At 35.6% G+C, this 25,223-nt stretch overlaps 2 protein-coding genes across 2 annotated transcripts in view; one reads left to right on the forward strand and one right to left on the reverse strand.

The window, feature by feature from the left end:
• The window catches only part of LOC124368280 (golgin subfamily A member 5-like), a 41,010-nt gene extending 23,082 nt beyond the window's left edge, over window positions 1-17,928 (reverse strand). Inside the window, exons 1-2 of the mRNA XM_046825554.1 lie at window positions 17,652-17,928; window positions 299-1,402 (exon numbers count right to left, since the gene is read on the reverse strand). Of these exons, the coding sequence (XP_046681510.1) occupies window positions 299-1,381 (1,083 nt within the window). The 5' untranslated portion in view covers window positions 1,382-1,402; window positions 17,652-17,928. The remainder of the gene's footprint in view (window positions 1-298; window positions 1,403-17,651) is intronic.
• A 3,358-nt stretch (window positions 17,929-21,286) lies between these two features.
• On the forward strand, window positions 21,287-23,444 carry LOC124367790. The gene is made up of 2 exons (XM_046824903.1): window positions 21,287-22,742; window positions 23,282-23,444. Exon 1 carries the CDS (start codon window positions 21,306-21,308, stop codon window positions 22,647-22,649), a length of 1,344 nt encoding a protein of 447 aa, XP_046680859.1. The 5' UTR covers window positions 21,287-21,305; the 3' UTR covers window positions 22,650-22,742; window positions 23,282-23,444.
• The last annotated feature ends 1,779 nt before the right edge of the window (window positions 23,445-25,223 follow it).

Raw genomic sequence — 25,223 nt, forward strand, 5'->3', positions numbered from 1 at the left:
CTAAATTGTCTCAGTGGATTGCTTAATAAATTGAGCCTATTTATTATTAATTTTCCATAGAATTTTTTTAAAACATACTGGAGTGTATTAAATTTTGCCATAACATCACGATACAAATTTCAATATGTTCACTATTTTTTAATTACAGCACTGAATTCTAAATAAAAAATGTAAAAAATATTAAAATTGTGTAGGTAGGTAACAGCAGAAATATGCAATACTTTAATTAAACAAAAAATACCCAAAATTTTACACTAAACTGACTAAGGTAAATATTTACATAATAATTTATTTTTACCTGAACTCCGCAATTGCGAGTTTCCACTCTGGAGTGTACATCCTTCAGTAACGGACTGCCTAAACCATTTTCCAAGTCTGCACCAGTGAGTGATGTCTGGATGCTGACCTCGTGGTAGATCCTGGTCTTGGTCATTCTTGACTTCCTGGGGTAAGGAGGCATGGTCTTGGGGCTGGGAGACGTCAAAGGCTGCAGCATTGCCGCATTTGCCGAAGACACCATTGGGTTCTGTTTCTTGCGCAAACTCGCTGTACGGTTAAGACTAGGTTCCCTACTAGAAAGCGGTTCACTCAGAGTAAGGTTATCTGCGGATTTCCTCCTGCGTCTGGGTAACGTCGCATACTTTTCTAAGGCAGTCGCTTTACTTTCTACAGAAGTGACCGAAGAGTTCATCGGGGTGTTTTTCTTATCGTTAACTAATGGACGACACTTTTGTGCTATTTTGTTCACAGTGGACGGCCACCTACCGTCATCGGTAGGTGATGAACCATTTGTGGTTTTTGTTCTACTCGCAGAAGGAACTCTGGCAACAGTTTTTCGACTAGTGGAACTATCAGACGTATCTCTATGACTTCTAGGGGTTGTACTGGGGGTGGTTATTGCTCTAGACGAATGAAGTGACTTAGGTGTTGTTTTGGAAGAAGTGGTTTTACCCGAGGGGACTCTTTCTCTACAGCTCAGAGGAGTTTTCGATCTGGAGGAAAGGTTGGGGGACGGTGAAGGACGGTTAGTGGAAGGTGTTCGCGTTAAGGGACACTTTTTTCGCACTCCTCCTGAGGAAGACAACCTCGGCTGGTGGTACCCTGCGACAGAAGAGCTCTCACTTCCACCCTCGCTCGTGCCGTCCCCAGCAGACAACGAGAGGTCATCCAACAATTGGAGGGTGTTGCTGACTAGGTCCTCCGAGGAGTAGCAGCAGCTGACTAGACTAGAGTCACAGGAGGCTGCCGGTGTCACGTCACCTCCCATCCCACCCATTGCACTCCCGTTCACTTCCACCCCACTGTCACTACCCTCCGGTCCTCCCATCTCGGCCTCCTTGACTCCCACATTGCTGCTCCCGGTGACTTCCGCATGCTCCATCTCATCTGGACCCGTTCATTCCTGAAAGCAAAACATTTATTAAGTACACAAATAGTGTGAGAATAAACAGTATGACAACAGCAAATGCAGCTGAAGATGGTCTGAGGGGGTGAAATCATACATTGTTGCAAGAAATTGTTATTGGTAAGGTAAACCTTTACTTCAATCTACAAAATCAGAAATACATACTTTAGAAATTTATGACTGCCTGTGTGACACAGACTGATGCATCATATGTTTGAGCCCATACCTTACAGACAGCTCTGGCTGAAATCCTATCTTGACTGAAAGGCATGTCATCACTTCTTTCTATCTCTTACTGTACAGACTGACTCTACACCTTACTCTGCTTTTAACTTCCCCACCAAGATCTAAAAATGTATAAGAATGTCCTTTTCATACAAAAATATGTAGTTTTCATTACTATTAAAGCGTTAACACTGTTTATTGTTAACAAACTCCTGCCATTTTAACAATACCAAAAATCAAATGCTACAGAGTGAAGTCAACGATGAAACCTAATATAAATCACGATGCTATAAACTTCATTTCAAGTGACAGCTGAGAAAAACTGATTCTTGTCCTCTCCAACTAACCACACACCACATCACTAGCACATGTTGAATCGACCACGGTGTTTACATAATAGACAGTATCAGTAGGAACCACTCCCAACTGCTTGGACTTTGGACAAGACAAGGACATGAGAGGTGTCAGTTACACATGTTCTCAGGTGAACGACAGCTCCTCCCACCTAGATCATTAGCCTTTCAAGACCTGTCAACATACAACTGATCGTCTGCCGCGCTGACCAATACGCATTACTTTAAAGCAGTTAAAGTCACTGTGTACTCGTATGTTTCTCTACATATGAAATGACTTGAAGCTATTCATCTCTTGACTTTACTTTTTAAATTTTGCTAAAATTTATTAGTGGTAATAATACTTTTTATGCTGATATTCATAATTATGATACACAAAATAAAGGCAATTTTATTAGTGTTAGAAGAAGATTAGAATTGACATCATAAAGTCCTTTGATAATAGGCATAAAATATTATTATAGACTTCCCAAGGATAGTAAAGGTCTGGAAGGAAATCCTTTTAAAAATATGGTTGATTCAGAAGTGTCTTATAATGTCGATATAAGTAATGTACATGTTAAATAAAATTGAATGTATTAATTGCTTTGGAAAAATTATTGTTTGCATATTAATTTTGACGAATTGGTTGTATTTGTAGGATTAAGGCACACAAGTGTTAATCTTATATACAATAATATTGAGGATGTAAATCAAATATTTCACTGATATGTGTTAGATGATTATTTTTTCTGTAAATTTGCTTTGATACATTTCTGTATTGATGAAAGCAATGCATGTTAAAGTGTAAACATGTAATTCTGATTTGATTAGTAAACGGAACAAAGTTTTGCTCAAACTATGGAACTACGGAGGGAGCAGAATCACGTATAATTAAAACTGGTGTAAAATTCAATAATGCAAATCTGATTTTTTAAAAATTATTTATAATTCATGACTATATGTGATGTATTTCAGTATGGTCTTCAAGAACAAACCTACAGTAGGTTTCTATCAAAGAAGAACGGAATGGAAAATATCTCATAGCAGTTTTGAAGCAAGCTACAACAAGCCTAAATATTTTTCATATATCAAATCTTACGGACTTAGAGACCCGAAGCTATGAATGCTGATAAAAAAAGTAAAAACTAATTCAACGGAAATATAGAGCACCATGAGTAATGGCAACACTGCATTATTTCTGTCAATACACTACTTATTTTTATGTCACATAACATGCATCGCTGAGGTTGCATGAAAAATTTCAGATCTATAAATCATTTCATTCAGAGATGTTCTGTAAGCAGATATACAGACATACATACAAAAAAAATGTACACAAAAATTACGTTCAGCCAAATTTCTATAGTTTGACATGCACCATCATAAAACAAACTCTTGTCTATGTAGAAATGAAGTTTCACCCAAAATTTAAGTCTGCAGATGAAATTTTTCTCAAAATATCTGAAACAAAAATTTATATTTGTAACCGACTTCAAAGAGGCAGAGGTTATATAATTTTACCTGTTTCTGTTTCCTTTTCTGTGTTTGGCCATCAATTTTTTATGAATGAAATATATATCTCGGGATGTCTTGTCACATTATTCATGCACGTTTTTATTCACTGAGTTCGGTTTCTCATCAGTTTTAAAATTACAAAAGTTCCCGTGATCTAGGGAGGGTGCTTTATGTAAGGGTGCTATAACGCAAAACTGCGCTGAAATCAAACTTGTCACCTAAATCACGACTTACACCTAAATCAATGTTGTCACCTACTTTTAACTTTGACTTACCATTCTATTTTTTCCCTTTTACCCTAAGAATTAAACTGTCGATATGGAGATTGACTATGGCGCTTTATGTAGAAAAATTTGTGAATGAATTAAGGATGTATGTATATTAATTTGTGTTCCACTACTGATTTGGTGGAATGGTAACAATTTTAAATGAAACGATGACACTTGGTATAAGTGCCAACCATATCTTTGCTATAAACAGTTTAATTGAATCTCATCCTTTTCTATACAAACTTCCTAAGGTAAAAATGTTTTTGAATTCACAAAAGCATAGAACAATCTGAAACCTTCTCCAAAAGTTACAACTAACTATTTTCATTGATACATTTTTTTATACAATAAAACTACTAGGTATACATTTGATTTTCCTAAACTAAAACTAACCCCAACTTATGTCAAGAAAGCAATAAATTGTATTAAGCAGATGATAACATTCAACATTTTGAATTGTTTTTGTTTTTGTATTTAAATTCACTCATGGAGGTAACTTTAGATGGATTACAGAAGTTTCGAAAATTACTTATACTGTTGCGATTATGAGTTTGTCTAGAACCTATTACTTACGATAAACAAAATTTAATGTTTTCATCTTTGAGACAAGTCAATCCCCCACAACCGAAAGCACAGGCTAGAAAATCCCAGACTTTAAGATTGGCCCACAATTATCTGAATTCTATTTATAGAAAGTAACATAGTCTAGAGTTTACAGTGCTCGGGCATTAACACACTTAAGTACACACAAAAACTTTTTCTACAGCTTCGAAATAGATCATCGCCCACTACACAACAACTATAAAGATTGAACACTGGCCAAGTACAGCATCTTCAACACCATTGGCACAATGAATGTTATTGAACCTCTGCCTGCATCTGCCTTGTCAAACCAATATGTGATCCTTTGTCCTGCTTTAGCACCCACCTCTACTTTTTTTAATAGTGAGGATGTTACACATGAAACTGTATTGTTACATAACCAAACATAACATTGGAAAACTATTCAGAAACTTGGATGCGTATAAATTGTACCTTCAAAATAAGGCAGCTCAAAAAATTCTACAACTGCAGCCCAATTGAAAGAATTAAATGGTTTTAGATTGGGAATTGCTTTTATTGAACAAAAATAAAGTGAAATAGAATTATAATTTGGTGAATTTTACTTTAAATTCATACTCACTGAACTTAAAAAAAACTTCTCTAAGATAAGAAAACTTTTTGTAACTATCATTCTGCACAAAATTGCAAATATTTGTATTTTTATTAGTCATTTGGGCCATTGAAATCAAGCCCATGGAAAACAACAGAAGATATGGAAATGAATTATTGTATACATATCCAATGTATGAACATGAAATATACATAAATGGAATTACATCATTTTGATATAAAAACAAGTAATTTCTAAATTTATACTTAAAATTCGGTATTTTCTTAAGTGATAAAAATCATATACGAGTTATGATTAATATCATATCATTTTTCTTAAGGCATTTTTCACTCAGTCTGGTCACAAAATGGCCCAAAATGACAACTTTAAATTTCCATCATTCCTTTTTCTATTTTCCTGCCTTCAAGGAAGGAGGATACCTTAAAAGACTGTGGCTATGGCATTAAAAAAACTCGATTGAACACCTATTGCTCAACATTTAGAGAAATATTTACATTCATTCAAACCTAAACCCGTTTTCACAAATGTTGATTATCAAAAATTTTATACCAAGACAGTATGGATATACTCCACTCTACTTATATTAACTCCCAAAAGCAGATGGTAAGTTGCTTTTTTTTTAACTACAGCTTTTCAAGTGGCTGTTGAGTGAAATGTGCAACAAAATAATGAACGTTAAATTGTTTGACACATCCGACTGCAGTGCACGCAATTTCAGCTTACTCCTATCCCCGCTGTGTTTAAGTTGGCGCTTGACTCGTAACGTAGTGAAGGTGTTAGACTTTGAAATTGTTTTCACTGTGGAGAACTCGATCAGAAAATGTTGGTTCATTCCAGCTAGCGGTTAAATTATTTCACTAGACCAACAACAATGGACAGTAATTGCACAACTATAAAAAGCCAACAACAAAAGGTCATATCAAATGAAGCCCACTTTTAAGACTAACAAAGACAAAAAATGTTATGAGCCATACAATAATAGATTTAACGCGTCACACTAAGCATTGTTGTAACTTAATTTACACCCACACCTAAGCTTTGATGTAATCCAGTTACAGGCTACATCTTTTGTATGAATTCTGTTTGTCACTTCGGTATGAAATATTTTTTGGGAATTACAGTACGTTCTCAGGAATAAAAATAGAAATTGGCAAAAACAACAACACACCCAATAAAACATTTTTCAAGAAGTACCGTATACCCTATTAAAAAAATAACTTAAGTAAATTCTAAGAAATTAATTGTTTGATTTTTCCACAGATGCTAATGACGACAAATTAAACTTATATCACATTTTTTCATCTAATTGTCTTACATTACAAAGTTAAAACAAAGTCACTAGGACTTGGTTTTGGGGAGGTGGATTATTCCGATTGGAGAGCGTGCCACACAGCATGCCATTCGGAAGATGTGAATAAATCCAAATTTGAACAAATTATATAGGCCTAAATCAAAGTAAAAGATTTAACTACTGTATTTTAAACAAGATGGACTACTGAAGTATATGTTTTAATTTTGTAAGGCCCTTAGAGTGTCCCCAAATCCCCCTAATCATCCCCCCCCTGGTTACGCAATTGAAATAAGTGGTTCTTCATGTTAATTTTATTCTGACAAAGCATAAAATCAATAAGGCTGCTTATAATCGGGAACCATCTCTTTTAGCTGACAAAGCTCTCTCTGCTTCAAGTCTCAAATGCTCTTCAACCCATGCGGCATTTACACCACAGATTTAAATACAGCTTTTTATTTGTTCTGGCAACATTTTATACATTAAAACTTCACAAAAATATTACATCTGAAGAGGCTGGATTATTTTTCAAATATTTTTATATAACAATACAAACTATAATTTAAAATAATTAAAATTCTCTTTCTAATTAATTGATTTATATGCTAATTAGCTTTCATTGCACATCTCTTAGGACTTTTTGACTCCTGGCAAAAAGAATTGATTGCAATTCTCCAATTGTAATGATTTATTTTTGAACCATATAACAGTGTCAAATGAGCAAATCTTACAATGCTACCGAATTTTAGTTTATATAACTAGAGAAATGTTCATCGTCTGATATCTAACTAATTTTGTACATTGACTCATCAGAGAATATATATATGAAATCTTTTTACTATCAATGATTTTAGAAATAACATATATGTCACAGAAATAAAATTACAGTATTATCAATCTTTGAGAAAACTTTTTATTACAAACTAAATTTATTTGTATAGTGTGTCCATCTCTTCTTTATTTCTAAAAACAGCAATTTGTATTGTGCCATCTAAATTTTTTTGAACAATCCAAAATGAGAATTAGACATAAATTGTTTCCACTGTTTCCACAAATGCATCCATACTTCCAACTATTGTATCAGTACGTTACAAAATAATCATTAACCGTCATCCCTAAACTGAGGATTAGACATAAATTGTTTCCACTGTTTCCACAAATGCATCTATACTTCCAACTATTGTATCAGTACGTTACAAAATAATCATTAACCATCATCCCTAAACTGAGGATTAGACATAAATTGTTTCCACTGTTTCCACAAATGCATCTATACTTCCAACTATTGTATCAGTACGTTACAAAATAATCATTAACCATCATCCCTAAACTGAGGATTAGACATAAATTGTTTCCACTGTTTCCACAAATGCATCTATACTTCCAACTATTGTATCAGTACGTTACAAAATAATCATTAACCGTCATCCCTAAACTGAGGATTAGACATAAATTGTTTCCACGGTTTCCACAAATGCATCTATACTTCCAACTATTGTATCAGTACGTTACAAAATAATCATTAACCATCATCCCTAAACTGAGGATTAGACATAAATTGTTTCCACGGTTTCCACAAATGCATCTATACTTCCAACTATTGTATCAGTACGTTACAAAATAATCATTAACCATCATCCCTAAACTGAGGATTAGACATAAATTGTTTCCACGGTTTCCACAAATGCATCTATACTTCCAACTATTGTATCAGTACGTTACAAAATAATCATTAACCGTCATCCCTAAACTGAGGATTAGACATAAATTGTTTCCACGGTTTCCACAAATGCATCTATACTTCCAACTATTGTATCAGTACGTTACAAAATAATCATTAACCATCATCCCTAAACTGAGGATTAGACATAAATTGTTTCCACGGTTTCCACAAATGCATCTATACTTCCAACTATTGTATCAGTACGTTACAAAATAATCATTAACCATCATCCCTAAACTGAGGATTAGACATAAATTGTTTCCACGGTTTCCACAAATGCATCCATACTTCCAACTATTGTATCAGTACATTACAAAATAATCATTAACCATCATCCCTAAACTGAGGATTAGACATAAATTGTTTCCACGGTTTCCACAAATGCATCCATACTTCCAACTATTGTATCAGTACATTACAAAATAATCATTAACCATCATCCCTAAACTGAGGATTAGACATAAAATTGTTTCCACGGTTTCCACAAATGCATCCATACTTCCAACTATTGTATCAGTACATTACAAAATAATCATTAACCATCATCCCTAAACTGAGGATTAGACATAAATTGTTTCCACACAAATGCATCCATACTTCCAACTATTGTATCAATACGTTACAAAACCATCATCTTCAAATTTGAAATACAAGTTTTGCTGACAAAACTTACAGAACGAATGAAACACATCAAATCAAATCAAATCAATTGAATCAAATTCTCTATTGTTCATTGACATGAGACATGCATAGAACATGGTCAGATATTATAGAACCGATTAATACTAGACAGAAGAATACAACATCACACATTTAAATAACAGTTAAAAACAGTTTAAAATATAAAATAGTACAACTTAAACTACAAACAATCTTATCTATATCGTCCACTAGGCTGGAGCACCGCTCACCAGTTCGTTAATGGAGTAGAATGCTTGTCTTATTAGGTATTTTTTAAAGTTGTTTTTAAAAGACGTTTCAGTCAACATGACTGACTGATGGGGAAAAGAGATTTATGAAAAGAAAACTTGAAGAAGTTCCTGAATATACAGGATAAGAAAGGCTATTTTATTTACGGTTCATTCTATTTCAGTATCTCTTTTTGCAGTGCAAGGCAAATGAATGCAGTATATGACCTTTTAAAAATTACCCTCTGCACTATTTTTGTTCCTTCTACTCAGTGTTCTTAGAATTGTACGGTCACGATTGCTACTTCAGTGTTAATTTATTTCCATAACAAAAGCAATTGAGTCAGCTACTCCTCCCAGTCACAGAGCATCAGTGGGATGCCATGAATTGGTGACATTTTTCCACCTTTTCTCGGCTCGTGGATGACGGTAACACCAATTCGTCTGTTATGGTGTGACCCGTCCTTGAGTTATTGTTACACTCTCCTATATCGGACAGTGGGGCAGTAACCAGTAACCAGGTAGTGCCACCGCCCTGTTAACCGGTCGTTATCCACTTGAGCCAATTGTCGCAGGTCCGCTCGCCTCAACGGTCCTCTCCTCTTCTTACGTTCTGCTGAGCCCACGTACCCGTCCACGTCCACGTTCTATTATTGCCCCCCCCCCCCACCATCACTTGTACAGGGCATCTGGGCTTTCCACGGTACATCGAGATAGTTGTTTAACGTTTCCCGTGCTGACAACGAACAAGTCTAAAACATAAGCTCGGCATAAACCGGAAACGCTTGCCGGTTTATTCATAGTAAACCGTTACCATGAATAAACGTAGACGCCTGTTCATGAATGAAATTTCATAAAGTTACTATCTTGATGGGAAAATACTTTATCTAAAAATTCACAAATACGACCTCACGTATCTACAGTAGACCTTAAAAATTGTATAACGGTCTAAAATACAACAATGTACGTCTTACAACGTTGCATGCAAAATCTATACATCATCCCATTCTCGAGATGTCCCGCGGCCAGACAGACAGACAATCATACAGAAAATAAATGTTTTTTTTCTCATGTATTTTTTAAAGTATTACAATCACATTTTTGTTTATTGAGTTAAGGTTCATAGTAGTGTTTAAAATATAAATGTTCCGGTGAGATAGAGAAAGTACTACAAATTTTGTTACCGACTTTTAACATTTACTTTTGACTCTATTATGTTTTTCTTTTGCTGTGTGAATAAGTTACGTGTAATAGTAAGTCGACCGTTACAATTTCATACTATGATGTACTCAGCTAGTTTACAACTATTTATTCCGCGATTTTCTAGTCACCATTAGAATAACCAATTTAGTGACACGCACCATAATCGAACTCAGTGTCGCCTGTATGTAGAAATCAAGCTTCGTGCAAAATTTTAAGTCTGTAGGTCAGTTAGTTGTCGAGATATCGTGCGGACAGGAAGACAGATAGACGGACAGACAGGCAGAAACGACATTTCTCCAACTTCTGATAAGGCTTCGCTGACGCTCGACCAAAAAGAAACGAAAGCAGCATTTGCTACGAAATGCTAAACCTTATCGCGTTGCATAGCTACACGACACAGTCCGATCGCCCAAAAAGTGAGGTTAGGTTTCAGTTTCCCATTGCGCAAGGCCGTCCTGCGGTCAAGTTGTTGACAGGACGACTCCACCACTGAGAGTGGACAGAAGGTCCACACAAACCGGATATTTCCTTACATCGACTTGGCGATAAGTTACTGAATGTCAACAAATAGTTCCCCACGATCACCTCAATGAGTTCTTTACAAACATAGCTGATCACACTCTAAATAGCCAGCCAAGAACAAAAAAGCGGACTGCAGTCCAACCACAAATCATAAATCAGTATTTAACCCAGTTGCCTCCCACTGTTGCCTCAATGAACATGAAATTGAGGCCATAATTAAAAGTCTTGAACCTAAAAAATCAGCAGGGTTTGATGAAATCTTAGCAAAAATGTTGAAACACTGCAGTTAAGCATTGACTCGGCCTCTAGTCAAAATAACAAATTTATCCCTTGCTCAAGGACACTTTCCAACAGCCCTCGAACGTAGTAAGGTATATCCAAAGCTTAAAAGTGGAAGCCACACAGGGGCTACTACTAACTATAGGCCCATTTCTCTGATCCCACCCTGCTCCAAAGTCATTGAGAAAAGTAGTTTTGAAAAGACTAATGGACCACTGTGAACCTTCTAACAGATAACCAACATGGTTTTATTAAAGGAAGGTCTACAACATCGGCCATTTTCAAACTTTCAGAATTCATTATTGATAACTTGGAAGGAAAAAACATGGTCACTGGCATTATGCTCGATTTCAGCAAAGCTTTTGACTGCCTAAGGCATGACTAGATCCTCTACAAACTTGAAAAACTTGGAGTTAAAGGACATGCTAAAGAATAGTTTAAGAGTTATCTTAGAGGGAAGCTGTCTAACTGTCAATTCTACACCATGGATGAGTTCCTGAACCGGAAAAGAGAAGAGTAATACTCTCAATAACAAGTAACTAACCGTGTAATATGACGCCATTGCATTTCTTGATGATTTGTAAATCAAGAATTTGTCTATTGATTCCAATTATTAAATGCGAATCGTCCACAACATATCAAAAGATAACTGCTGGATACACTATTATAGAGCCCTTCTATAGAGAAATACATTTTCTTATAACCAACGCTGATGTAAACTAAATAAGAAACCAGCTGTGTAAACAGTTCAAATGAGTAATGGTAATGTTGTGGACCTCCCAGTTACAATAGTTTCACCTCCTCCCCGCGAGAGCGAACCCACCAGACCGGCTCTAGGTGCCTAGGAAACCGCCCACGTCCTGGCACCCAGTCCCGGGACGATTTATTGATTTCTAAGAAGATAAAGTGCTTTGTAACACGTGTTTAATGGTAACGGTAAAACGAGTGTCCCGCTGAACAGGAAGTCGAGTTTCTCTTCCTAGTTTTTTCGGACCACGACTCGGAAAAGATGTCAAGTGCATAGAGCCGATCTTCAAATCTCCACAGAACTGTTTCTGCTTATCTCAACAGTTCACATTGCGAAATTTTAACGGTCACTTCTATTGTTTCGATCACCTAACTACTGGTCATTTTTGAAAGGTTTGAAGCGACTGTGTTAACGGTTCATCCCTGGTGGTTCTCACACTGCTTAGAAGTCCTTGCCAGGGAGACCAGACGTCCGATTTTAGGAGGACATGTCCTCCGGCTTTTGAAAATAGTGTAAAATTTCCGGTCTCTTATGCGAACGCTTAAATGTTTGAAACTAGTAGCATTTCGTTAAAAAGTTCTACCGACTTTCGAAGTCCCGAAGAAAGTCCATGAAAAGTCACCTCCAGCGGACACGTAATGCCGAGGCCTGTGAACTGATAGATTTTGTTGCGTGTTGAGTCCTCTAAGGTGTCACTGACCCACTTTAGCGTCACCCGCTACTCCTTTTCTATTTACGCATTATGATAGGTTAACTATATTACAATGCGTTAATATGTATTACGTTAGTTTATTAGCTTACTAATGATGCAATGACTCAATGGAAACTATTTTCATAAATTAAAATTATTTCAAAATAATGTATTTATTTATTAAATATCATACTAATATTTTTGTGTGTTAAAATCAGTTCCTATTTTAAGGTACAATTTCTAACTATTTTTAGAGTAATTAAATCCGATACCACATACAAAAATTACAGCCTCAAACAATACTTGTATACATCAATATACACATAAATAGTATGATTCTATTCCACTGTTCAATTTATTGTCAACCAAATCAAATTTTAGCGTTTATTCTTTTAATTTGCATTATAATACGCTCAAATACCAATTTTAACATGCGTTGTTTTAATAATAATTAATAAATAAATGTTTTTTCACATAGTTTACAAGAATGTGTGATGCTATCCTCCTTTTTCCTTTAATGTTCTCCTTTTTGGACCTGGTCACCCTGGTCCTGGCCAACACAGACACTATATTCTGTCCAGAGAAACGTGGCCCCTAGAGGAGCACAAACCCTCGTTGATCAGGCGCTATTTCAAGCTCACCCATAACCCATTGGTGGCGGATTCAATGCCAGTTTTATTCATTCCTATCTAACTAGCTTAATGTTATTTATTACATTACAAAATCATACATAGTGTAGCTCTAGTGGGAAGGGCTGATTCAATTTCGAATTTCGAGTTAGCTCCAGTTCCCCATCCTATCAGTGCAGCACTTGGATTTTTCACGAAGATTACATTGTATTTTGTAGCCTGTGTGTCCCTAATGTCGAAACTATGTAAAGAGTTCATTTTGAGTTTCGTCATCGCCGAAACTCTTCAGACGAACATAACTCCAGATCCCAGGAGTCAAGTAGTCTATGGACAGCGTCAGATTGAAAGTGAACCGGAGCAAAACTTAACAATAAAAAAAAAATCACACATATGTGGACACAATACGAATTATGAGTTTAGCTCCTATCTTCCGCTTATAGCACCGTCTAGCACTGCTACAGACTACTGGACCTTTCTCATCTCTTCAGAGGGACGTAGATTCCAGATTCCAGGAGTCAAGTAGTCTATGGACAGCGTCAGATTGAAAGTGAACCGGAGCAAAACTTAACAATAAAAAAAAATCACACATATGTGGACACAATACGAATTATGAGTTTAGCTCCTATCTTCCGCTTATAGCACCGTCTAGCACTGCTACAGACTACTGGACCTTTCTCATCTCTTCAGAGGGACGTAGATTCCAGATTCCAGGAGTCAAGTATACTATGGACAAGCGTCAGATTGAAAGTGAACCGGAGCAAAACTTAACAATAAAAAAAAATCACACATATGTGGACACAATACGAATTATGAGTTTAGCTCCTATCTTCCGCTTATAGCACCGTCTAGCACTGCTACAGACTACTGGACCTTTCTCATCTCTTCAGAGGGGACGTAGATTCCAGATTCCACGAGTCAAGTATTCTATGGACAGCGTCAGATTGAAAGTGAACCGGAGCAAAAACTTAACAATAAAAAAAATCACACATATGTGGACACAATACGAATTATGAGTTTAGCTCTTATCTTCCGCTTATAGTACCGTCTAGCACTGCTACAGACTACTGGACCTTTCTCATCTCTTCAGAGGGACGTAGATTCCAGATTCCAGGAGTCAAGTAGTCTATGGACAGCGTCAGATTGAAAGTGAACCGGAGCAAAACTTAACAATAAAAAAAATCACACATATGTGGACACAATACGAATTATGAGTTTAGCTCCTATCTTCCGCTTATAGCACCGTCTAGCACTGCTACAGACTACTGGACCTTTCTCATCTCTTCAGAGGGACGTAGATTCCAGATTCCAGGAGTCAAGTAGTCTATGGACAGCGTCAGATTGAAAGTGAACCGGAGCAAAACTTAACAATAAAAAAAATCACACATATGTGGACACAATACGAATTATGAGTTTAGCTCCTATCTTCCGCTTATAGCACCGTCTAGCACTGCTACAGACTACTGGACCTTTCTCATCTCTTCAGAGGGACGTAGATTCCAGATTCCAGGAGTCAAGTAGTCTATGGACAGCGTCAGATTGAAAGTGAACCGGAGCAAAACTTAACAATAAAAAAAATCACACATATGTGGACACAATACGAATTATGAGTTTAGCTCCTATCTTCCGCTTATAGCACCGTCTAGCACTGCTACAGACTACTGGACCTTTCTCATCTCTTCAGAGGGACGTAGATTCCAGATTCCAGGAGTCAAGTAGTCTATGGACAGCGTCAGATTGAAAGTGAACCGGAGCAAAACTTAACAATAAAAAAAATCACACATATGTGGACACAATACGAATTATGAGTTTAGCTCCTATCTTCCGCTTATAGCACCGTCTAGCACTGCTACAGACTACTGGACCTTTCTCATCTCTTCAGAGAGACGTAGATTCCAGATTCCAGGAGTGAGTCTGTAACAGTGTTACATTTCAGGAAATATTGAATTAAATTAATTATTTACACTGAACCTTCTTCACCCATCTAGCTGTGTTCGTGTACAAATTCTATTACTTCGCCGTGCTTTGGGATCGTGTCCAAAACATCGTAGTGCACTCAATTAATTGTGCACCTGATGAGACAATCACATATTTCTCGAATTATGAGTTTAGCTCCTATCTTCCGCTTCTAGCACCGTAGCACTGCTACCAGACTACTGGACCTTTTTCAATCTCTTCAGAGAGACGTAGATGATGTGAGTCTGTAACAGTGTTACATTTCAGGAAATATTGAATTAAATTAATGATTTACACTGAATAAACCCTTTCTCCCATCTAGCTGTGTTTGTGTACAAATTCTATTACTTCGCCGTGCTTTGGGATCGTGTCCAAAACATCGTAGTGCACTTAATTAATTGTGCACCTGATGAGACAATGTGAACACCTCCTCGCCTAGTTTATTACTGGGTGGCTGCAGGTATACCAAACAAAGCTCTTTCAAGTTCAAGTTCAAAACTCTTTATTCAAGTCAACATTTCAATACATAAATCTTACAGATCTTAAGATCTTTCATAGTCTAGCGGACTCAGATGTCGAAACGATGCAAACAGTTCGTGTTTAATGTCTTCATCAACTACTTTTCAGATCTCTTCAGACGACATGGACTGCAAATTCAAGGAGTGGATTCTGTGATGGTGTGAGATTTGAGACGATGCACTAAGGGAAAAGGTTAAATGAAACTAAATTCATCAACATTCGTATAGGGTTTTCATTGCACCAAACGTTTCTTTTCGGAAATACTAGGGCCTTAGAGAGAATCCTTTTTTTTAATTAATTTAACTTTTAAGCGCTAAATAATAATATATAATTTAACATACACTTAAAACCCGCTTTTTTCTTAAAATTATAAAATAAGTACAACTGAATATAGTAGCTAATCTAAACGACTGTTAACAATCAAATACAATTAAAGAGATATCACACAAATTTCTGAATTGCAATTGAATTAATCGTGTATATTAAATATGAATCAATACATTCAAATTCAGTTAACCACAGCTTAACCCTTTTTGTGAATTCGTATAAAACTTTACAATTTTTTATGTCGGGAAGTTTGGTATACACTTTTTCAACCTAAATATTTTGCGTGAAATATAAAATTAAAATTTTGGTACATGTAGACTTTCTGTTATTAATTTATTTTTGTAAATATTTGTTTTTTCAGGCAAATTACCAACAATATAATTGTAAAACCTAGAAAATAAACTTATATTTTAGCGGAACTTTTTCAAAACAATTCGTCCTGGTGGCACCATTCGGCATTTTCTCAGAATAATTCTTAAGAATATTTTGCTGTACATACATTGAGTTTAAGGTAATCTCGTGGCAATCCAGCATCTGAGTGGTTCGGAACACACGTTAAAAGCATTAAGGCCTGATCACTGGGATATAAAAATGTGTTACCCGTTTCACCGATTGTGAACACAGAATGTAATAAAACTACACAGGATGAACACACTCATTCTAAGTACACTGTCCTTTATTAGAAGTCTGTCGGTTTAAGAAATGCATAGAATAAAAATAGTACCGTAAACACTGCACCGAGTGATTCGAAGATGTAGCCACACTTAGGACGGCTTGCTGTGATACTGTATTCAACTGTACATCGACGGTGATTATATCTGTTACATAAGAGATAGCTCATTCAATGTTATAAATTGATACACGGCGCTATCAGTGCAGTGAGAGATCAGGTGGCAAATATTTGAAGGGTAACAATCAAAGTTACGTGGCGCTTACCAAGCGTAAGCCCTCAGGACTTACTGAAGTAATGCCCAAGACTTCAGCACACCACGTCCATCTCCTGTATAACTGATACAATCAAAGCCATCAGTAAGTAGAAAATTCGGTACTTTGGTATTATCCGTAGGCCAAAACTTTTCAACAGTTTTTCTTACCGAGTGCCTAAAAAAGTACATTATTAGAAATAACAAGACTTTATTTGACTCAATGTGAAAATTATATGCCATTACGACCATCGGTTCTGTATTTCTGCACAAGGAAGCGATGCCGGAAAGAATGCGGTCACTCTGTCCCTATCTACTCCTTGTTATTACGCCATTGAAGTAGGTTTAGAACCAAAGTTAAAATAACCTTTACGAGCGCTCACATGATCTGAGCTTGAATTTTGGTACTACCTCGAAGGATGTTTTTTTTTCTTTTTTTTAGCCAGTAAAGCGGAAGGCGCCGCCAATTCTTGTACTGATGGTCTGCGGCATTTCCGATCGGCACTTTCCCGACCTCATTCATTTGACAGTAAGTCAAATAAAGTCTGTTCTTTCTAATAATGTAGTTTTATAGGTCTCCGGTAAAAAAAACATTTCCAACAAAAGTGGCCTTCGGATTAAACCAAAGTAAGTACCGCGAATTCATCGACATCAACATGTTTCTGCAAAGCCACCTGATTACTAGTGTAAAGATGATTTGAAACTGTAATCGCACTACTCTAGGGCGGTTCGAACTTTACCTCTCGGCTGGAATATAGAACAATGTTGAAAGAAACATTCTCGCATCAAGAATTTTGAAAAAAAACCGTGATACAACTTTTTGAGCATCAAAGGTTAACTGTCTGGTTTCAGTGGGACGGTCTCCAAAGGTAACCCTATAACGGATCTGCTTTAGTTAAAGCTAACTGTAATGCAACTCCTCCGCGGTAGAACCAATCAGACCAGTCCGGCCGGAAATGCACTTGTGGCGAACACACGGTGTACAAGGAGTCTAGTGGGCAACAAGCGTGATGACCTTGAAGGAAGGAAGCGAGATCCTGCTCGACACGACCCACTCCTGTCCCCAGGAGTCGGTGGGAGGACGCGAGGGTCGATGCACACACAAGTCGAGGCCACCGACAACTGCACAAATTGTTCACACTTATGTTAAACGCGCTGCAATATCGCGCGAAGGCCTTCGACCCATTAATGGATATCACATCTCTACAGATACGTATCTCGTGAAATGACTTCCGCAATGATGGAAATTTCCACAGCAATAAATAATCAGTCTGCGGTAACGGTGTTGTGCTTCCACACCAAGAAAGGCTGGGCTTCGACGGATGATTGGGTCTATTTCGTCACGTTTGTATGCAATTTATGTTTACGTCCCATACGCGATGAAAGGTCAACAGTATTTCAAGAAAGTAGCCAGGAAACATTTGGGAGGAGGGGTCAAGACAACTGATTTTTTCCCATAGTGGACAGAGAGTAAGGCCCCTTTTTGTTCCTTAAAAAGTTCTTGACCCGTTTCTTTGTTGAGAACGACCTTTCAGCAGTACATGTCAGTAATAATACTAAATGACTTATAATAATAATCGATTACTAAAGAGATAATTGACAAATTTAAAAAATTGAGAGGGGCCCGGACCCCTTGGACCCCCTCGCACGGCTACGTCCTTGCAGTATTTCAATAGGTTGTGTAAAATACGTGGACACACACGTGAAACAAGTAATTACATGAAGCGTTCCATACGTAACCTTAAGTAATATTTTAATAACTGCTGCGTTTTAAGGCCTCACTGAAATTAAGTACCAGATGTGCATTATAATCACGCAAATACTGAAGTCGATAACAATACGCAAATAATTAATCTCTAATTAGACCCTACCATCACAACACTGTTTAAGTGCCAATTGGTAAGTCAAGTACTGCACTTTTTAGGCATTTATTAGTAATCCTTTCCGTATATTTTCCAAGTCACTTTTAGTTTTAAAGGAAATATAAAACAATTTTACTGTTGAAAGTTACAAACTGACTAAGTAGTCACAATATTATTGTTTATAATACTAGATCAAAATTTTTATCACTTTTACGTTGATATTATGACAACCGTGATGACAACTAGAATGCTACAGAATAAAAAAATCTCATGAACAATTTGAGCATAGATAATCGTATGAAATTTTAAACACGTGACACAGTAACACATGCGTTAAGTGCCAATTGATTGTGTAAGTCAAATACAGCACTTTTTATGTATTTATTAGTAATCCTTTCCACATCTTTTACAAGTCACTCTTACTTTTAACGAAATTATAAAACAATTTTACTGTCCAAAGTTATAAACTGACTAAGTAGTCACAATATTATTGATTATATTAAATAGATCACTAAAAAATTCATTGTAAAATAAAAAATAATTAAATTAAAATAAATAATAAAATAATAATTAAAATAATACTAATAAATAATTATAATTTAATTTAATTTTTTTATCACTTTTACGTTGGTATTGTGGCAACCACCACGTTGACAACTAGAATATTAGAGAATAGACAAACTCATGAACAATCTGAGCATAGGTAATCTAATGAAAATTTTAACATGTGACACAATAAGGCTTTCGGTACGTTGTGCCGGTTTATTAATTCATTATAGACTCATAATTGCACATCCTAAACGTAATAAAAAATTCATTAAAATTTCACATAAAATGGACAAAAACAGTCAGTCCATGGTCCTTCACGAAGAGTGACGGTAAAGATTTCAACGCTACAGAACACGCACCAAAATCTATTTTTGACGTAACTGAGTGCGAACGTGGTTATCAGCTGACGCCCACCACCACCGATGAGACTGCAGCTGCCGAAAGCGTCACGACCCGGGTTCGAGCCGGCGTTGACGCTAATGTGCACCGAGCGGAGGTTCGTGCCGGAACGACCAGTTGGGCGAGTAATTACCCAACTTAGTGCCACCATCCTTCTTGTTCTATAAATATGAAACAGAGTCGATACCAAGCCCGACTCCTGCGGCACGCCACACAGCTGCTCCGCTCGCTTCTGCGCCACCGGCCGCGATACACTCAGTTAATACACCCCTAAAAGAGACTGGCACAATCGAATTCACATTTTATAAACACAGAACGTACAGGGTAATCCATAACTGACGCCATAGAAATTCTGGGAGTATTCTAAGAGTTTGACTACTTATTCCTTTTGTGAAGATGTGCTCGAAAATGCATCCTTTGAAAACTCCAAACCTCTTCAAATTCTGCAAAAAAGAAGTATTTTTTGAACAGTAATGAAGGTATCATTATTTTTTAAAAAATTGCTATTGGAAAGATTGTTTATGTGAAACACTCAATTGTACTAAAATAAAAAAAATAAATACTCTTTTAGGGTACGAGGGGATTTTATGATTTTATTTCAAATATCTTTTAATGGCAGAATAGAAAATTCAGATATCTTTTTCAAAAATCACAGAGAAGAATCCACCCCCCCCCCCCCCCACCCCCCCCCCCCCCCACCCCCCCCCCCCCCCACCCCCCCCCCCCCCCACCCCCCCCCCCCCCCACCCCCCCCCCCCCCCAATACCGTGGGAATGTAAATAAATAAATATTAGTTTTCTACATCTAATGGGGCATAATTTCAGTGTACCCACAACAATGTATTTTGTGAAAATTGATTTTCCTAACCTTTTTGTGGTATTTATGGATTTTACCTATACCACCTTTTACTCATATATTTTTAGTAGTCAAATTAAAGAAACATATTTGAACAAAAATAAACACTTTTTTATTGTTGTGTCGGTTTTTGTTATCTCAATGGGCATAGATCAATTGGTGCAAAGTGAAAGCATAACATATCCTTTCGACTGTCTGTGTGGCAGCCGACTTTGCAACAGTGTTATTGTGTTGTATTTAATAAAGAATAATTAGTATCCTAAATGTTTGATAGGTGTAATGCATAAGTACACAAATATATTCGTTCTCAGAAATTAGAAAAAAAAACTTAAATAACCTTTAACCCTAACGGAGAGCCAACTGGACTACCCTATAGCTAACCACTTTAGATGAAGGCTAACCATACCCAGATGTACTGTACCTATGTCCTCGGTTAGGGTAGCTTGGATTACATGTATGACAGTCATCAGTCTAGTAGTTAGGCTGGGGTTTTTTTTTAGCAAGACCAATATAATAACCCTGAGTAGCATAGGTTAAAGTTATCAATTCAGCAGTTAAGATATTGGTTTTGTAGGTTAATAAACTTGCAGTACTTGATAGGGCTCTGGAAAACAGCTGCAAAACTGATTGCTGACCCACGAGTCACCCGAGTGAGCTCTGCTTGTTACGATAAGACAAACCAACACAACAATTCAATAACAACAAAAATTTGTTTTTTGTTCAATATTCTATACGATTCTTTAATTAACAAAATTATGTGTGGTTGTATAAGCATAAGTAGGCCTACCCTTTTCCTAAATGCCTTATTTTACCCTGATTTGGAAATTTACTAAACAGAGATTTCTGCTAGCTTAGTAATGTTATTAGCTAACCTTTTCTTTTTCTTTTTTTAATTTCTTTTATAATTTTCTTAATTCACAAGATAAATTAAACTTTTACTATAATTTTAAAATGTTCGCATAATTTATCTGATTTTTATAAATATTTCTTTCAGATGTTGTGAAATGCATTCCAGAAAAATTTCCTCAGCCCATGCTCTAGAAGAACCAACAACAATGTCAAGAAGTTACATGTGTCAATTTTGCAGTTATTTGTTCACATCTAAAAGCAATTGTTTGAGACATGAAAAAAATTGTTCAAGCAATCATCTAAGAGAGCCCAATATGTTTTACTGTCCTAATTGTAAAATTGGCTGCATCAGAGAAGATAATCTCAGAGTGCACGTTAAAAAATGCTTCTCCAAAGAAAATGGGACTGGTAAGAAGAGCAAAACTCCCTGTCTGATTGAAGAATGTAATTTTGAATTTTACCACAAATCAGCTCTGATTAATCATATAAGGCACAGTCATCCAGATATTTCTGTAAAAGAACCGATCATAAAAACATTTCAAACTTTTGAGGAGTTCCTTCAGTGGAAAGATTCAGAGGAGGAAAGTACATGCTCTTATTTCACTCAGAAAAATGGTATGTCTAACCATGATAAAATTTCGAATCTGTACTATTACTGCCAACACGATGGGTCTGCCAAAGATCATTCCGTAAGGAAAACAAATAAATGTGCGAGAAGAGGGCGAATTAAAGCAGGCCACTTTTGTATTGCCAAAATGAAGGTGTGGGAAGACAAAAATAAGACCTTCGTTCTGCAATACTTTCCGACGCACAGTCACCAATACGGTCCAAAACATTTGAACTACAATCCACTTCCTGAAAGTACGTCAACTTCTACAAACGAAGAAATAGCAGAAGAAGTGTCTCCAATTGAAGTATTTAAAAAAATAACTCCAACATATGATTGTAGAAACAGAGAAAATGTCAAGACTAGAAGAGGGAATGTGCTCACAAAACAAAAAATAAGGGAGAAAGCTAGAAGACTCTATATGTCCCTTAGATTAAATAAAGATAGTGCTAACCCCAAGTTACACCCTCTTTTAACCAGGGGAAAACCAATCTTCAGAATACATAAATTAAATGAAGATTTGGATCAGTGTAATGAACATCTCCTACAACCAACTGAAGAAAACAATGCATCCGACAGATTTAACTCCATTGTTTCAAGATTGGAAACCAACATGTCTGTAATCAACAATTTTGTTGCATCTGCCAAACAGAAAAAAGTAGAAGAACATGTGCTGTCACATATGAATTGTGTTTTGTCAAATCTTGTTCTTCAGTTGCAAAGTTATGAATCTGACAAAAGTTACAAAATACAGGGTAATCCTATGGAGCTTGTTACATTCCGTCCACAAGAAAAGTTAAAAACACAACTATCCCAATATCTTGCTTTCAAAATGCCTAAATGTAAAAGGAAAACACAGTTTGATTCAGTTGATGAGGCTGAAAGTAAATAGGCAGAGGTCAACAATCAACAGGCTCGTTTATCTGATACTGATAAAAAATGAAAACATTTCACAAGACGTTAAGGAGCGAATGGAGTACCTGAGGTAATTGTTAATATTATACTATGTAATTACGGGGGCTATCCAGAACTACGTTTTAAAAGTTTGAGATTGTGGCAATTATAAATGTTTATGTTGCTCTCAGAACATGGTTGTGAGATAATTATTGGCAATTAAGTATTTCATTTCAGATGCGTTGTATTGATGTGTCATATTCTCTATGCCTTTCTTTGTGTCTGTACAAAAAACGCAATTTCACTTTGCTACTGCATTGTGGGGCCTGTTATTAATTGTATTTTGTGGCAAACATTATTAGCACTGTTTCTATTGGAGCAATATATATTATTGTTAACAATTAAGAGTATTCAGTGTAACATTTTCTATGTGATTGCATAAACTGAAACTATTGTTAGTTTAATAGAGTGTAGTTATTGATATTAAAAGTTAGTCTTTTGGTCATTTTTTTGGTATGTGTAAATTGTTATTCTGAATTTTTACTATTTATAATAAAATGTCTTATTGTTGTAGGTACAGTAATAATAAATATGTAATTGTCTCTTTTGAGAATTTTCGTTTTGTTTCAGAAATGCTTATGGAGTTTGTTGGTGGATTATTGCCGAGTTCCAGGAGTTCCCAGTCTTTGTGATAATTTGAGAAGATAAACGTAATAGTTACGATAAACTGGTAATAACGCTATGTAAAAACATGTGATCTAACAAGCCAAAGAAAGAAATGTATTTTCAGATATGTTTTTTTATTTATTTAAAAGTTGTCATAAAATTATCCCAGCATACTATATACATGAATACAGACAACTGTAATATTGTAAACACATTTACGGTAAATAGAAAATTTATTATTGCAGTGTGTGACACAATGCAATTCAGAAAAAAACGCATTGTATTTTATTTATTTTATAAGGTCCATCCATTGGACCTTATTATTATTTTTTTTTTTTTGTTATCCATTTGTATTATTCAAAACAAAGTTATCTCATGTTGCATATATTGTTGTAAATAATACAATTTTTAATACTTTTTATACTAATATAATTCATAACTGGTAATGGTAAACTTGAACATTATTTTTATTTTTAATGGAGATTCTGTTAAAACACCTAATTTAGCAGTTCTGGTCAGTCCTGATTCTATGATCAATTAGTATCAGATCTGAATAATTTATTGAGTTCTGATCTGTCGTATAAATGATTTCTCATTCAATTCAATCAGGCCTGTTACATCCTGATCAGATGTGATTGAAATATTCATAATGGGGCAGTAAACAGAATGAAGGAGAGTCAATACAGTACAATGTCAACAATACTGACAAAAAGTGTTATGGTCACAGGCAAGATTTGAACCCGTGCTAGCACTCAGACTCAACGACTCAACCTTAGACCACTTGACCACCTGCTTTTCCAATCACTTATTATTTAATACAGTACAGAAATTTAATTTACTATCCCTGTTTGCAGCCATTGCAAATAAATGTAGATTATTGTACTGTCTATTATAGTTTGACTCTGTATTAGTAAGACATGATTAATCAGAATAACATAATGCAATTACAAACTTTGAGCATGTGACTTGAAACGTCTTATTCATAAAGTGTCTTTCTTTTGAAGTCGAGTTGGCACTACTAATAAAGACCTTTAATATGAGGCATAACTTGACCTAGGCTTACATTTAAAACTTTAAAATACTATGGCCTGTTCTCCCTTGATGGATTTGACTTTTTTTATTTTACGTGGCGGGTTTAATATACTGTATATATTTTTTATACTGTTAAATCACATTTAATGTGCTGAAAAAGACACAATAACCTTTGTATTATAAGAATACAGGAAATATGTATCATAAATTCAACTGTTTTCATATTTTTATTTATTGTAATATTGTTTTATTCTTGTTTTTGTATAAACAGTAATAACCATTACAATAAAAAAACCATTATGTAAAAATGTATGCGTAAAAATAAAATAAAAACAGATAACGAGTTAAGAAATTAAAATAACACATAGAAGGCAATTTTAAAAACTTACACTACACTTTAAAATACACACAGAAACTAACAAAGGATTATATTGTCAAAACATAAAAAATATCTGAACAGAAAAAAATTATTGTGTAAAATAAGACACTGCTGTTGAGCTATATGGGACCGAGATATACCTCAATTTGTCCAGTCATACATACAGGGTGTTCAGTACAGAAATAAAGAAGTCGAAAGAATTTTTCTTTATTTTAAAACTCAGAATAATAATAATTAATTTTCCTCAAATTATAACTCACAATGTCAAGTTCATGTAAGAAGAAACATAAATCTAACTTGTGATCATAAAAATAAACACAACATATCGCTTAATTAATGACAGGTTGACCTATTTACCTATTTCTAGATAAGAGAAGATAATTTAAGGAAAAGGAAAGAGGATTCCTCCAAGACACTGCTTGTTTAGAGGATATTTGAAATATCTCATTTTTTTTTTACGATAGGAAAATGCATTATGCACCATCAGGGACAGAT

This window comes from Homalodisca vitripennis, chromosome 8 (assembly GCF_021130785.1).
Source record: "Homalodisca vitripennis isolate AUS2020 chromosome 8, UT_GWSS_2.1, whole genome shotgun sequence".
Taxonomy (NCBI): domain Eukaryota; kingdom Metazoa; phylum Arthropoda; class Insecta; order Hemiptera; family Cicadellidae; genus Homalodisca; species Homalodisca vitripennis.

Coding starts and splice junctions, on each gene's coding strand:
- LOC124367790 (XM_046824903.1), top strand. CDS start 21,306: ATGCATTCCAGAAAAATTTCCTCAGCCCATGCTCTAGAAGAACCAACA.